The sequence below is a fragment of the Calliphora vicina genome, chromosome 3 (genome assembly GCF_958450345.1).
Source record: "Calliphora vicina chromosome 3, idCalVici1.1, whole genome shotgun sequence".
In the NCBI taxonomy this organism is placed as follows: domain Eukaryota; kingdom Metazoa; phylum Arthropoda; class Insecta; order Diptera; family Calliphoridae; genus Calliphora; species Calliphora vicina.
The window spans coordinates 29928198-29943705 of NC_088782.1; the positions used below are offsets into that span (position 1 = coordinate 29928198).

Consider the following 15508-nt stretch of genomic DNA (forward strand, 5'->3'; position numbering starts at 1 on the left):
TGCCCTCAATCTATATGGCTGCTTGGGCTTACATGCACTTTTGTGGTAAAACTGTTTGCTGGTGATGTAAATCTACTTCGTTACTTTTCTGCAACAAAATCGCTAAATCTATCAAGCGTTTGGTAATGAAGAAAATTGTGTAATTTTCAATATGAGATGATCACATTAATAATGGCAATAAGTATGTATCTTCTAAATTGTTGCAAGTGCCATTGATCGAAGAAATGCAAGTAGTTTGCTGAGTAAGTAGTTTTCGTGAACGAAGAATTGGTTCCATGAACTGCAGGGTATTTATACCTTCACATCTGTATAACTCTTTGACATTTTGTGTGCACATGTGACAGTTGTTTATGTGTATGTTGTGTGTCTCTGTGCTTATAAATGTTTACAATAAACAGGACTTGACATTTTTCAATTGAGTTATAAAATGCGCAATTTCAATTTTATTATTGTGGCAACTATTGTTGCAGTCTGTTTAACTAAAAATAAACCGAACGTGGATAAAATCCCATGCACGTACAGAAGCATACTCCCACTCACAAATACTTATATGTATTATGAATTCATTCTCTCGATTATAACATGTCTCCGTAATGATTTTTACTCCCAGCCAAGGCTTTATAAGTTTGTTATGTGCTTACTGGTCTTTATATAATAATCATCATCGTCTGTCTGGGTGTCTGGTTATTTTTTTCTATTATTAGTTTATTTTTTTTTTAATTTGGTTTTCATTGTGCATTCCTGGTGCAGCAGCATAATGAGTTTAGGTTGCAACTTGCAACAAACAACACGATAATGGTAAATTAGATATTATAGAAAATAATTTCCGTTAACATTTTAAGACATCCGCGTGTGTGTACTGAGGTCAATTATCAATCATGGTCATTATTTAAAATTTTGTGCTTCAGTGGTTTGTATATGATTTAGAATTTTGATAATCTAGTAGGGAAATGAGTTACTCTACAGATGGTAAGTGTTGACTATGAAGATATAAATTTGGAATTGACTTTATGCCGACTAAAGATTTACAAATTCATGTGTGACTTTACTTCTTAATAGTTTATAACAGTAGTTTATAGTAATATAATAAAGATTTTTATCTCTTTGGTGGAGGACATATCTGTAATTTATGTAGAGCATTTGCTTATCCTCATTACCTTAACATAATATGACTTTTTCCTCCACTCATTTACACTCCACTTTACTAAAAACTATGTACACAAAACTATAATACTTACCCGTGATAGTAAGGCCACCTTTTCGGGATAGCCTTTGGCAAAATGCCAATCACCGATGGCTGTGAATATTTTGATTATTGTAGCATCCTCAAATGAATCAACACCCACCACGAATGTATGACGATAGAGACGTGGAAAAATGAAATTACTACCGCCTGGCATACCCATTGCACCCAAAAAGCACTAAAAATAAATAAAATAATTTAACGTTTTCCAGTAAACTAAAATTCGTATAGACTCATGAAAAAATATAGAAGAATAGAAATTAAATAATACAAGATGAGGCATCAAAAATACAACTGTATAAATAAGGAGTGAGATCGAAAAAATCTTAACATACATAAATGTTAAAAATGTTTGATTTTTTTTATTTGATTGAAATTATTATTACAACTTACAAAAAATATAATTTTTACAGTTATAATCAGTATTGCTTTCTGTCACTTTGTTCGAACAGGTAGTCCAACTCCATTTAAAATCTATCACACTTTTGGATACCTTTTTGTGTTCTTTAATTATCTTTTAACAAGAGCCCTATATCTCTCCACTGGCCTTAGCTCTAGGCTGTTTGTTGGATTTGCCTCTCTTGGGACAAATACCATGTTATTGATCTTGTACCACTTAAGACCTTGCTTACTATAGTGACAGGATGTCAAATCAGGCCTAAAATAAGTGACACATGAAGAAGTCTTATGAATGGAAGCATCCTTTTTTGTAAACATTCCTTGATGTAAATTTCTGTATTTATAGACCCTTTGCAACAAAAGTTTGTCTTCTTTTGCCGCAACTGCATATTGCTTGCCATACATTTTTTTGGAAAAATGTTCTGCTATTGGGTCCAAAAGTTTTCTAGCCAGCCAGCCGACCAGACGGACGGACGGACGGACATCGTTTAATCGATTCAGAAAGTGATTCTAAGTCGATCGGTATAATTTTAGGTGGGTGTTAGAATAATATTTTTGGGCGTTACAAGCATCTGCACAAACGCATAATACCCTCCCCACTACGGTGGTGTAGGGTATAAATATTAAGCCGGAAGCTGCGAAGTACTGAGCTAACAGGACTGCTTTCCTACCGGATATGTTGGGAGCTCTTTTGAAAATGCTTTCTATTATTGGCTTTAGAAACATCATGTGGACCATTACTTCTACTTGAACCAGGTTTTCTGTCCACAGAAAAGTTATCCCGATACTGTTTAATAACATTGGAAACAGTTTTACGGTAGACCTTTGATTGTTTGGCTAACATTTTGTAGGATCAAGAAGGGTTTTGTTAACAATATTTATTAATTTTAGTACACACTTTTTTCTCGACACTCATGTCAATCAGATTAACAACAAATTAACATTAAACATAAAAACAAGTAAGATAGATATATTCGGCTGTGCTGAATCTTATATACCCTTCACCAAATTATACTTCAAAATACAAATTTTAAATATTTTTAGTTAAACAAAATTTATTTTTTTTTTAATTTTTTGGAAATTTTTTTTTCGAATTGTTATATTAAATTTTTAATTTTTTTTTTTAATTTAAATTTTTTTTTTTTTTTAATTTATTTTTTTTTGTGGTGAAAAAAAAATTCGGTTTAAAAAATATTTTTTTCGATTTTGACCCATTGTAGCTCCAACTGAAATATCTATCATTAGATATGCATATTTTCTATATTAATGACTTAGTAATCCAGTTATAGGTCAAAAATCGAGGTTATCCTGGTTTTTTCCTCATATCTCAGCCATTTGTTGACCGATTTTGCTGATTTTAAATAGGAAACTTCTCGAAAGCATGTCTGACAGAATTATTGAAGATTTGGATACCGAAAATATCTGGGGTCTTCAGAAAATTTATTTCAACAGACGGACAGACAGACATGGTTTAATCGACTCCGCTATCTATAAGGATCCAGAATATACATATATACTTTATAGGGTCGGAAAATTATATTCTGGAAATTAAAAACGGAATGACAAACTTATATACACCCTTCTCATGAAGGTGAAGGGTATAAAAATCAAATAATACCTACTTGGGTTAAACGTTTTAAGGAAAAACTTGTGTTAAGGTTTTTTCGATCTCGCTCCTACTGTAATCAATAGTGTTAGTGCTTCTTATTTATATAAATAATTTTAGATTTTTCTTTAGTTTAACATAAAATTTCCTACATACCATATCGATTAATTCAATTTTGGTGGTATCTGTTAAATCGGACCAGTAGCCGTGATCCAGCCACTGGCGCACCAATTCCAAGGGAGGCTGAGATCCATAAGTGTCCTTACTTGGCATGGCAATGTCATCACAAAATACCAGACACTTAAAATTAAAAATAAATGTTAAATTGTTTAAAATTTTTCGTTCATTAGCTTAAAATTACCTTTCTTCCCAGCGGTGGCCCATAAACACCCTTTCTCCTTCTCTCCAATTTCGACATTATGGTCTCCTGCACCAGCTGGGCTGTAGTTCTGGCCGAAAAATTCACTATATTCACCAAATTCGACGCTTTAGGCAGTGCCAATAGATTACTGGTGAGTATGGCACTTTTACCCGTACCGGTGGGTCCTATAACCATTATGGGATATGATTTAGCTATGCAGAACTCTTGCCAATAGGTCAAATAACCCGATTCATTGGTGGGTACAATTAGTTCGCTTATTTGGGCACCTTCGGGAAATGATGATATGGCAGCAGAGGGATCATCACTGGACTTTTGCCAAGTCCACCAATTTTCTTGTTCATCAAAACGATAGTCCATAAAGGAGAGTTTTTCGGGAAACATTTGACCACGATTGAGGGAAAAGTATTTGGGTTTGGGATAGTCTTCATTGGCGCCATACAAGATTTTGCGCAGCAAAGCATCGAAACGTTTAATGCCTCTGACTGGAGTAGGGCAAAAAAGAAAAGAGAAATGGCAATATTACTATTATATCATAAAATAGTAAAGTAGAGCACATCAAGAAGAACATGCTGAAAACCTGGAATTACAAGAGGAGAAGAAGGAGGATATGGTTCAAACTGTCCTATCTATTGGTTGTATGACTTAAAAATGGGGGATTTATAATAGACGCCGCATCTTTGTAACATTGATTGCTCACTGAAGCATATGGTGAATGATTTCAACGTGCAAGAGAAGACTTGTTCGGTTCTGAAGTGGTGATTTTGACACCCAGGTCAGTCAAAAAAGTTTTACTCCATGAAGATTGTTGGCAAACTCAACTGGAGCTTGCAAAATCATTGGGAGCTACTCAAGCAGCTCCCCCAAAACATTTGCGTGTAGCAGGATTCATCCACAAGCAGGGAAATTGGGTACCACACAAATTGGAAATGATATTTGAACGCTATGAAAGAAAACAATATTTGCCGAATCTTTTCATGGTATGAAAAATGGATCCATTGCCATAACCCGAAGAGTAAGAGATCGTAAGTGAAGACCGATCGACCTGCTGAATCGACACCAAAGCAAATACCCATGGAAAATACGAGGATAGCATACAGAGGTATGTGCAGGATCCATTTGATCGCAGCTCGTATATGACAGCTTTTAGCGCCATTCATAGAGACGTCATCAATTCCGCGGTAGCAGGATACCATATGAATGTCGTACTTGGAGTTCGCCCACCATAAGAGTCGTTCTGGCACAACTAAGATCAGGATGGAGCAACATGCTTAATGCCTTCTGGTCCCGCATAGACCGTGCCGTTCTCATCTTATGCCCAGCATGTGGCCAGGGTCCCCATGACACCCTCCACATTTTCAACTGTCCAGCCAGCCCTACTTCACTACATCCAGTAGTTTTATGGACCCACCCAGCAGAAGTAGCTCAATTTCTTGGACTTGATATTGCAGAACCACCAGATTAAATATTGTAAATTGTTCACGCTGCTACAACAACAACAACCCATAGTGCTTAGGTCATCTATTCTTGCCAGACCATTACAGGGAACCTGTACCGAACACAACTGAATTGTCAGTCGTCTGAATATAGTTTAAGGTGTATCACGGATCTTTGGAAGTATAAGAGATTGAATAGGAGCAACAATGTGGACATGATATCTGACACCAAAGATACCGTAACAGCCAAATGGAAATTGTGGATTGGATATTTTGATTACGTCCCACTGTAAGTTGTTAAATTTAAAGAATGACTTGACTTACCTTGCAAATGAGAGCAGAATGCCCAGGCATAGCAGAATAAAAACATTTGCTGGAACCAAACTTGATTGAACACCTTGTGTTTGTCCAAAAAATGCAAAAAGAAGCGGGAGAACATCTGGAAAAATCAAGAACAATTAAATAGTAATAAAGTTAAAGAAACAAGAGAATAACTTTATTCCTTTTCATACCTGATACTGATGAATCGGTGATGTTTCCACCATTTTATTACACTCTGGCAAAATATCCAAGGCAGCCGGTACCAGCCACTGTATCATTTCCTCAAACAGATTCATATAGATATCATTCAAACCCACAATATTCAGCAAAACATTAACAAAACTCTGATGTAAAGCCTGCCAACCCAGCTGAGAAGGTTCCATATAGACCATGCCACAACGCGAAACAGTGGCTGGTGAGGCCTGCTCCAGGTCAGCCGGTTCAAACATCATATTCATCAGCTTAGTCATGGTGATAATTTCACCCGACATCAGGCACAATTTCTTATTGTCATCCAATACGGTATTTAAATTTTCAATCCATACCGCATCCACCGGACCATCAAAGAAAATCCAGAAACGTTCACGTTGCGAACCATTGACAAACTCGCGAAACGTTTTGGCCAATACACCATCATACCACTCGTGGGAGACTGGATCAAAACGTCCATATAATTGTCCCATGGTAATGGCTTTGGGATTAATGATGCGATAATTTGTGGGATACTCACGCAAAGTGGCCTCTTCATCAGCTGATACATAACGCAGACATTGGGCTAAAACCTTTTGATTGTTTTTTCGCCTTAATAAAATCTAAACATGTCTTAATTGTATTGTTTTTAATCTTACCTGCCACGCTGTGGTTTTACCACCCATTGGACCACCAACCACCATTAGGCCATGTCTCACCAGCAGCATTTCATAAATTTGTAAAATCTTCTCCACAAACCATGGTGTGGCCTGGAGATTTCTTTCGTTCAATATTTTAATTAACCATTTCATTATATCCTCACGAGATGGCTTAAATGTAAAACGTGCAAATATTTTATTAGCTGATGTGAATGTAAAATAAATTTCAAAATGTTTTCACTATGGCTGGAAAGTTTTCTTGTTATTGGGATTTTGGAACAGGTTGATGCTATCAATAGAATATTTAAGTAAATCCTTTAAAATGTATAAACAACAAAGTTTGTTTTGTTTTTACTTTGGGACAAACAGTGTTGTTGGTTATATGAAAAGGTGGTCAAAATTAAAATTTAATAGAAATTAAGTAAGAGAATGAATAAGATCATGTAATACTCCGGCATTTGGTTAATTTCCGCTTATCAAATACGATATTAATGTTGCTATACACCTGAAGAAACGGTTATTTTGTTCAGAAAGTATATTGGAAAGCAAATATAGATAATTCCAAGAAATTTGCTGAAATAAGTGACTTTCAAAATAACACTGTAAAACACAAAACAAAAACAAGTAAGAAAGTATGGTCGGTCAAGCCCGACCATATAATACCCTACACTAAGTAAAAGATCAAAAATATTTTTCTTTTAAAATATCAATAATTTATATTTTTGAGTGATTTTCGGAAGTGGGCCTTATATGGGGGCTATGACCAATTATGGACCGATCACCTTGAAATTAGGTCGTGTGATTTATGTCTCTATCAAAGTTTACTATGTTAAATTTTGTGAGTATACCAACATTTTAAGCGATTTATGCACGTTAAAGTGATTTTTGGAAGCGGGTCTATATGGGAGCTATGACTAATTATGGACCGATCGTAAAAAAATTTAGTAACATAAATTTTGTATATATAAAACTTATTTGGAGCGGAATTTGTGGAGATACATTTATAAATTAAACATTTATGACCGATAAAGTCCAATTTCGGAAGGACATTTGTATGGGGGCTAGGTGAAATAATATACCGATTTCAGCCAGTTTAAATAGGCTTGGTCCTTGGGCCGATATATATGTACCAAATTTCATCGAAATATCTTCAAAATTGCGACCTGTACTCTGCGCTCAAAGTTTACATAGTAGGGTATTCGAATTATTCGATTTTTCTCTTGTTCGAATAAAACGAATAATTCGAATAAGAGATTTTAACTTGTTCGAATAATTCGATCACACATTTAAAATTAATCGAATTATTCGAATAATTAAAATGTTTTTCAAAAAGTAAAGAATGAAGTTTGATGTTTGTTTTTTAATATTTTGTTGTTCAAGAAAAACAAAAAATAACGTTAAAGTTAACAATTCAAATATTGATAATGTTACAAAACATTCGAAAACAAAGTCCATGATTAAATTTTCAACACAAATATTCTGATCAGATTAACTCCCGAACAATATACAAAACAATTGACTAGCAAACACTTTAGTTTCCGTTTTGGAGCTATTCTTTAAAAAATTTGAGCTAATTGGACATGATCCTGAATTCAAATACAATATAAACGTATTAAGAACATTTTTATGTCTTTCATAAATTCGGGTTTTAAATTGAGTAACTAACTGAGTAATTCCTGGTGGGCTTATGAGGTCAAAACTTAAACTCGACAATACTTCATCTTTGCGCATGTGAAATTTCATTCAAATCGAACTAAGGGTTTAGAAGTTATAGATTTATTTCCCTTTTTTTTCTCATATCACTGTGCGATGTTCAAAATCATGTAGAAGATGAACTCCAAGCTTTTCTTGCAACAAAACGTAGTTTGCAATATTTGTGTTTATCATTCGATTTATTAAATATTTTGCAACACTTACGTATGCGGTTAATAACATCACTTACATATATACATATATTTTAAGATCATGGCATTCATCTATTTCAATGTAATCATTATAAATGTCATCCTCAATATCACTTTCGACGACCGTTTCAAAATCACATTCTCCATCACATTCAGCACCACTTTAATGTAAGTTAATATTTTGATTATTAATTGCTATTCTTCTAATATTTCGCCAGCTAAATAACAAATATTTTATTCCGTAACTTTTATTTTCATTTGTTCAAGTCCTAAGTTAAAAATGTTGAAAGATTTGTTTCTATAATTGTAACTTCTTACAGTTATATTTATATATTTATAGTATGAGCTATCGGAATACTCATCTACAGCGATCGAAAGTCCCTTTGTCTTTAGCTATTTGTCGAATTTCAGAAACAATACAAAAAAAAACTTATTTAAATTTGAAATTATGAAAAATTTTAAGCAATTTAATAAATTTAAATATATATGTATGAACATTTAAGCGTTTTATTCGATTCTACATAAAATTGTTCGAATTATTCGCTATTCGAAAATGGACATTTTTAAATTTTTCGAATAATTATTCGTAAGAAATTATTCGATTAATCGAACGATCATTAGTCGAATGAATACCCTATTACATAGACAGCCAGCCAGACGGACGGACGGACATCGTTTAATCGACTCAGAAAGTGATTCTAAGTCGATCGGTATACTTTAAGGTTCGACTAATATTTTTGGCCGTTACAAACATCTGCACAAACGCAAATTACAAGTTCCGACCAATAAATTTTGATAGAGGAGACAAAAAAAAGACACGCGTTTTCAAAGTTTACATCTGAATTTCATTCGAGGGGGGTTAAAGTTTCCCAACTCTGGCACATTCTTATTGTTAATCGGCATAAGAAACCATGTGTCCTTACATTCTATGTATAAATTCCGTTCAGCAAATTTATGTAAAATGTTACGGAGAACATTTTTGTAGAATATTTTAAAAAACATCAATTTTACTATGAGTCCCTGAATACACCAAAGCGGAAAAATCAACCAGAAAGTCAGAAATAACACACAACAAAAGAGGGCCTAGGTTTAATTTCGCATTTATTAAGAATTTTATTTTAAAGTACCCCAAAAATTTAGTATGAAAAAAAAATAGTTCAAATTTAACCAAAAGTCACTAATATATCTATTAGTTTACCTTCGATATGAAATTTGGATAGGAAGTATTCATTAATTACTTCTTTTAGCTATAGGCAATTCCACTTCATTACCATCCAATGTCTAGCATATTTATCCCCTTAAATCGCTATTTTAATTGTGGTTTTGCTCTTTTTTAAAAGAGCCTTGAGGATTAAGTGGGTTAACATATTCTAAAAAAATGCCTTGAGGATTAAGTGGGTTAACATATTCTAAAAAAATGTTAGGATCTCATGGTTTCATCTGCCGATTAATGTGCCAGAGTTGGAAAACTTTAACCCCCCCTCAAATGAAATTCCGATATAAACTTTCAAAACGCCGATACACGTGTCTTTTTTTTTGTCCCCTCTATCAAAATTTATTGGTCTGACCTTGTAATTTTGGAAATAATTTGATTTTGTTGTATAGTGTAATCAGGAGTTCATTCTAAACTCTGATTTATTTATAAAAATATAATAAGAGTTGGGAGATCTAACTTTCTACTTAACCTCAATCGAATTAAAAGACCAGGGGATTCGAAAATTGTTTTAAGCGAATTCTGGAAGGCCCTAAGATAACTCTTAATAATGAATAATTGTTTTATTAGCATCTTCTTAAAGCTTATTAACCCTTGTAACAAAATATCTAATTAAGTATGAAGAAGAATATTTCTTTTTTTAACAAGATGATTGATTTCTCAACCTTTATATCATTGACGGTACCTAAATATTTAATTTCCAACCCTCTAATTGCTTTGTTTACTCTTTGATGAACAACTGATATCAATTTGTATTCTGCAGTCATTTTACACTAGACATTTTTATTTTAAATGAAAATAATTTTATTTTTTCAAAACCAAAATGCCTTGTTTAATATTAATTTGAAATTCATACCCGTGATATTGTGATTTTATTATTCAACATACTACACTCAGCAGCACAACACATTTCTTAAGGAAGGATATGAATGACATTTGAATTTCTTCAAACAAATTCATTGCCGTAACGGAACAAATAATTTGTCGTTGTTTCTTTTTATGTCCTGATATCCATATACATACAAGAGTTTGCAGCTATCTACTCATTTCCATCGAAACAATTTAGAAAATCAAATTAAAGACATCTTTTGCCAGAGTGTATGCCAAGGAATACATCTTTATTATACTATATATTGTATATTTTTTATGTTACTCTTAACATCCATTAAAAGTGTCATATTTGTTTTTCTAAATAAATTTCCTGAGCTAAATAATTCCCATATTTGCAAAATAATTTTAAATATTCATAAAAAGAAAATTTTCTTTTAACAAAAGGCAAAAATGAAACAACAGCAAAACATTGTATGAATAAGTGAAATATGCTAAAGTAAAGTAAAAAAAAAATTAAAGAAGGCGCGTAAGATATAAATAACTTACCATCGGCAATTCGGTGCCGGGAAAGAGATCCGTGTAAATGCCAACAAATAATGAAACATCTTGTTCCAAGAATTTCGGCAAATTTACATCAACAATGGCGCGTAAAACAATTTGGGCTTCGGGCAAACTTTGGTACATGCGACGCAATGATGCTGAAGCCAACAGCACAGATTTTACGGCACGCATACCTTGAAGTTAAAAATTATTTTAGTTTTTTTTTTTTTTGTTTGTTAAAAGAAGACAACAAAAATTATTACAAAAATGAAAGAAACCAAACAAAAAAAAAATAAAAAAATAAAATAAAAAACAGACAAAAGTACAAGCTACATATTGAGCGTAACGACAGCATTGAATATTTTATCATAAAATATCATTATAAAAGTTTTATTAACATAATTATAACAACATTTACACATACAATTTCTGTTTGCAAAAAAAAAAAATAATCAAAAGATTTAATTTATTGTAGATGTTTGTTTTTTCAGTTTATTTATTTATGTGTATTCGTCTCGTTTCTCTTTTAATATTACAATTAAATACATGTAAATATTTGTAGCTTTAATTTGCTGCTTAAAGATTTTTATTTTGCTACTTGCATTTGGATTATTGGGATGAAGCTACAGTTATGGACCTCTATAATTATTGTTTTATAAATACTTATAAAGTTTTTATAATAAAACATTTAGAAATGTGTTTCCCAATCCCTTTCATTTTATAAGATGTCTCGTATTTTTTTCAACATATGACTTAATATTTTTGTGTGCGACTTATTTTTAGCACCGCTCAGAGCATTCATTCTCTGAAGGAAACCTGAGAGCAAGTGTCTCCAAGTCACCAGTTTTGTCGACTAGTTTGGTGACTATTTGGTAACATTGTCAACGAAGCGTCTACATTAAGGTATACCTTAGTTTTTTATTTTCGATTTTTCAAAAACGAAAGGCAAAAAATGTTATTTTTTCAGTTTTTGTAAAAATATTGCCATTAAATAATTGCTTTTGCAACTTAATATAAAAGAATCGAAATGTTAAAAAAGTTTAAAGTTATTAAAAATTGCCCAGGCCATTAACGTGTCTCAGGCCACTAGAATATGAAATGTAGGAAAAAAAATTAACATATTTTGAGAAATATTAAAATAAAAGCTAATTTTTACTTAAACAAGTAAGAGAGCTATATTCGGCTGTGCCGAATCTTATATACCCTTCACCAAATTATACTTTAAAATATTTTTAGGTAATCAAAATTTAATTTTTTTTAATTGTTTTTCAAAATTTTTTTTTTAATTTTTTTTTAAAAAGTTTTTTTTCCAAATTTTTTAAAAAATTTTTTTTTTTTAGTTTTCGAATTTTTCTTTTTTGGAAAAAAATGTATGACAAAAAAATTTTTTGATGAAAAAAAAAATTCGGGTTAAAAAATATTTTTCCCGATTTTGACCCAGTGTAGGTCCAACTTACTATAGCCTTATCTACATCATTGCAATGTACTTTGAAATATCTATCATATCCATATTGTCTATATTAATGACTTAGTAATCCAGATATAGATCAAAAATTGGTCAAAAATAGAGGTTGTCCCGGTTTTTTGCTCATATCTCCGTTATTTATGGACCGATTTTGCTGATTTTAAATAGCAAACTTTTCGAAAGCATGTCTGACAGAATTATTGAAGATTTGGATCCCGAAGATATCTGGGGGTCTTCAGAAAATTGATTTCAACAGACAGACGGACATGGCTTAATCGACTCCGTCTATAAGGATCCAGAATATATATACTTTATAGGGTCGAAAATGAAAAATTTAGAAATTACAAACGGAATGACAAGCTTATATATACCCTTCTCACGAAAGTCAAGGGTATAAAAATATCCATAGTTACTTGCATACCAGTTTTTGTCATCGTAGGATAGCGTTAACCTATTCGCAGTTATGACCAAACAAATTGATTCGTACCTTTATTTTTTTAATACATCGTCCAATGTTAACAAAATATATGGTCCCAAAGAAAGTATCTAGTCAATAGTACTATCGTCAGTAGTACACTTCCTATGACACGCAGATGTTCAATGTATATAGTAAAAAGCATTTGTTTGTGGTATAATAAAGAAGTGGCCACTTAAAATCCATACGCATTGCAGTAATCATAACAAAGCTGCCTGTTATCAAAATGGAAAAAGATTTACACAGATTATGTTTAGTTTTAAAAAGTGTAGACACAATAGAAAATTAAGCTAGAAATAAAATTGTGCACAAATGTCTAGAAAATCCGACTTTGTCGGGTTAAAAGTTAGTCAAAATCTGATTTTCGGCAGATATCAGGTCAAACATTTTACATCTCAGCAGCTCGAGGCTGTGTGGCCTTTCAATATGAATACGTAAAATTGAACAAAAATATTAATTTGGCAGGCAAACCGCAACTGCGGTTTGAAGAGTCAAGCTTTTCAGATATGTTTTTAAAGAATTTTCAGAATTATATATAAAAAGAGATTTTGGAAAAGCGATTACTGTCATTTGTAAGACATCATACATCTGATAGAAAGTTTCAGCCAAGTTATCATTACTCAATGACAAATTGTAATTACTCAAATACAACTACAATGAGAATAATATTGATGTTATACCAAAACACATCAATTAAACGAATTGCCTAAATCTTCGTCCGATCGAGATATATTGGGCAATTGTTAAACGTAAATTGAAAAAGACTGCAGGTACAGTAAATAACTAGATTTTGATGAGAACAAAGTGGAATAAATATGCTGGAATAACATAAGAAGAAAAGCCACAAAATTTATTCGCAATAAAGTCACATAAACCTGCAGTTATATTTTTTTAAAGCTTAATAAATTACATTTAATTTCATGTATAAAATGTTAACATACGTTGTTTCATTTAAAAGTTATGCTTGCTTTAATCCGTCCGGATTTTAAGTGGCCACTTCTTTAAGTCACTTGTACTAGTTACTGTGTCAATAGTCAATAGAAAGTCAGTACAATTTCAGTATTGACATTTTATGCTGGGATTATTTTCTAAGAAAGCATTTTCAATTAATATGCCTTTGTTCTCTAAAATTGTTCGTTGAGTCTGAAAATATCAATGATGTACATTTCTCTACTGTCAGATCATAAAGCTATGATTCCAAATCGGGAAATAGTTTTAGACACTATGATGTTTTCCAAATCAGTTGTTTTATTATTCTACCAGCTCCGAACCAAATGTGAACTATGGGCAAAATTCCAAAAAAAAATCGACAAATGATTCCTATGAAAAAACGTACAAATTTGGCAAAGGAGGCAAGGTTTATGGAACTTCTGAGGAGTAAAAAAAGGCTTTTTATATAAGTATTTGATATTGTTGAAAACACTACGACTTGGGGATTGATATTTTAGTAAAATTAAATAATTTTATAAAATTTTGGGACTTAAAAACTAAAAAAATTATAATAGGGTGATTTTTCACAAATAAAAATATAAAATTTGAAATAATGTAAAATATTAACAGTTGAAGATATCATAACAAAAATTTGGAACCAATATATACTTAAATGTCCTTAAATAAATGGCATTAGAATTTTTGACATTGTTTGTTCAAATACCGAAATTCCTAAAACGGGGAAAATGTGTTCCAAAAACTGAGTTTTTTTTAGAAAAGTACCTACTGTGACGTTATTTACCGTGTGAGAGTAAAAACACTTTGTACGTATTTAAGAAATATATAGGTTTATACAAATATGAAGACTTTTCAAGGATCGGCTTTGCCTTTTCAAAATTTTTTACTCAAACCTAATTTTTTTTTTTAAAATTGGCCAAGTTTGGATATGCCTTATTGGGACTTGGTCCCCTTAAGGGGCCAAATTTTATTTTACACGCTTTTGCATTAAGTTATCTTTCCGGATCATATACAAATTCTATACCGTCTCGAAGAAAATTTGTTTCTGCAAAAGAAAAAATATATGGGCTTTTTTGGAAAAAAACTTAAAAATACGGCCCTTTTAACAAGTTGCAACTTTGGATGCGTATAATTTTTTATAGGGAAAAGATAATTTTTAGCTGTTTTTATTTTATTTATAATTTTATCGCCAATAGAGTTGATATTTTAAAATGAATTTTCGACCATCCGTAGGTCCGCCATATCTAAAAAAACATAAAAATATCGAGCAAAATTAAAAAAATCAATCAATAAGTCTGAATATCTCTTCAACTACTAGATAACCTACACTTGTAAGCGTATTCTTCTCAAGGACTATTTATATTTAAAAATTTAGACCCGAGGTGACCAACCTTGAGGACTACGCACTGGCCCCCATTATCGCTAGGAAGCTGAACAAACGTAAATTAACTCAGAATCACCTCAGCTGAAACCATGTGAAATTTCGTAATAATATCTCCAATAGTTCCGAAGATACCGAATTATTTCCAAAACAAAAGTCTGTGCTATGATGGTGTAGGGTATAAATATGAATGTATGTCTGTTTATTTGTTTCTACCTTTTAGGAGGCTAAAGCACTGAACCGATCCTCTTGAAATATATGTTCCTCTATATCTGGCTGGTTTCTATTTTTAAATTTCAAATAGACATGTTACCTCTCATATAAAGAAATAGTTATTACAGAATATCTGGTGAACTATGAACGTGACAATATTCAATCTAGTAAAAACATTCGAAATTGCATCGGATTTTCTGTCTGTCAGTAACGCTTCCATATAAATTTTATTCTATGGCTTTACCAGTTTGTACGTCTCAAGTTCCCTACTTTGAGACCTTCTGAGTAGCCTTTGGGCTACATCCT

The 15508-nt window shown here is 32.1% G+C and overlaps 1 protein-coding gene across 1 annotated transcript in view; it reads right to left on the reverse strand.

Moving 5' to 3' along the window:
* Dnah3 (dynein heavy chain 3, axonemal) overlaps nt 1-15508 on the reverse strand; it is a 219818-nt gene that overhangs the window by 101485 nt on the left and 102825 nt on the right. Inside the window, exons 32-38 of the mRNA XM_065504697.1 lie at nt 10727-10914; nt 6233-6403; nt 5576-6166; nt 5388-5502; nt 3610-4112; nt 3405-3548; nt 1239-1421 (exon numbers count right to left, since the gene is read on the reverse strand). Of these exons, the coding sequence (XP_065360769.1) occupies nt 1239-1421; nt 3405-3548; nt 3610-4112; nt 5388-5502; nt 5576-6166; nt 6233-6403; nt 10727-10914 (1895 nt within the window). The remainder of the gene's footprint in view (nt 1-1238; nt 1422-3404; nt 3549-3609; nt 4113-5387; nt 5503-5575; nt 6167-6232; nt 6404-10726; nt 10915-15508) is intronic.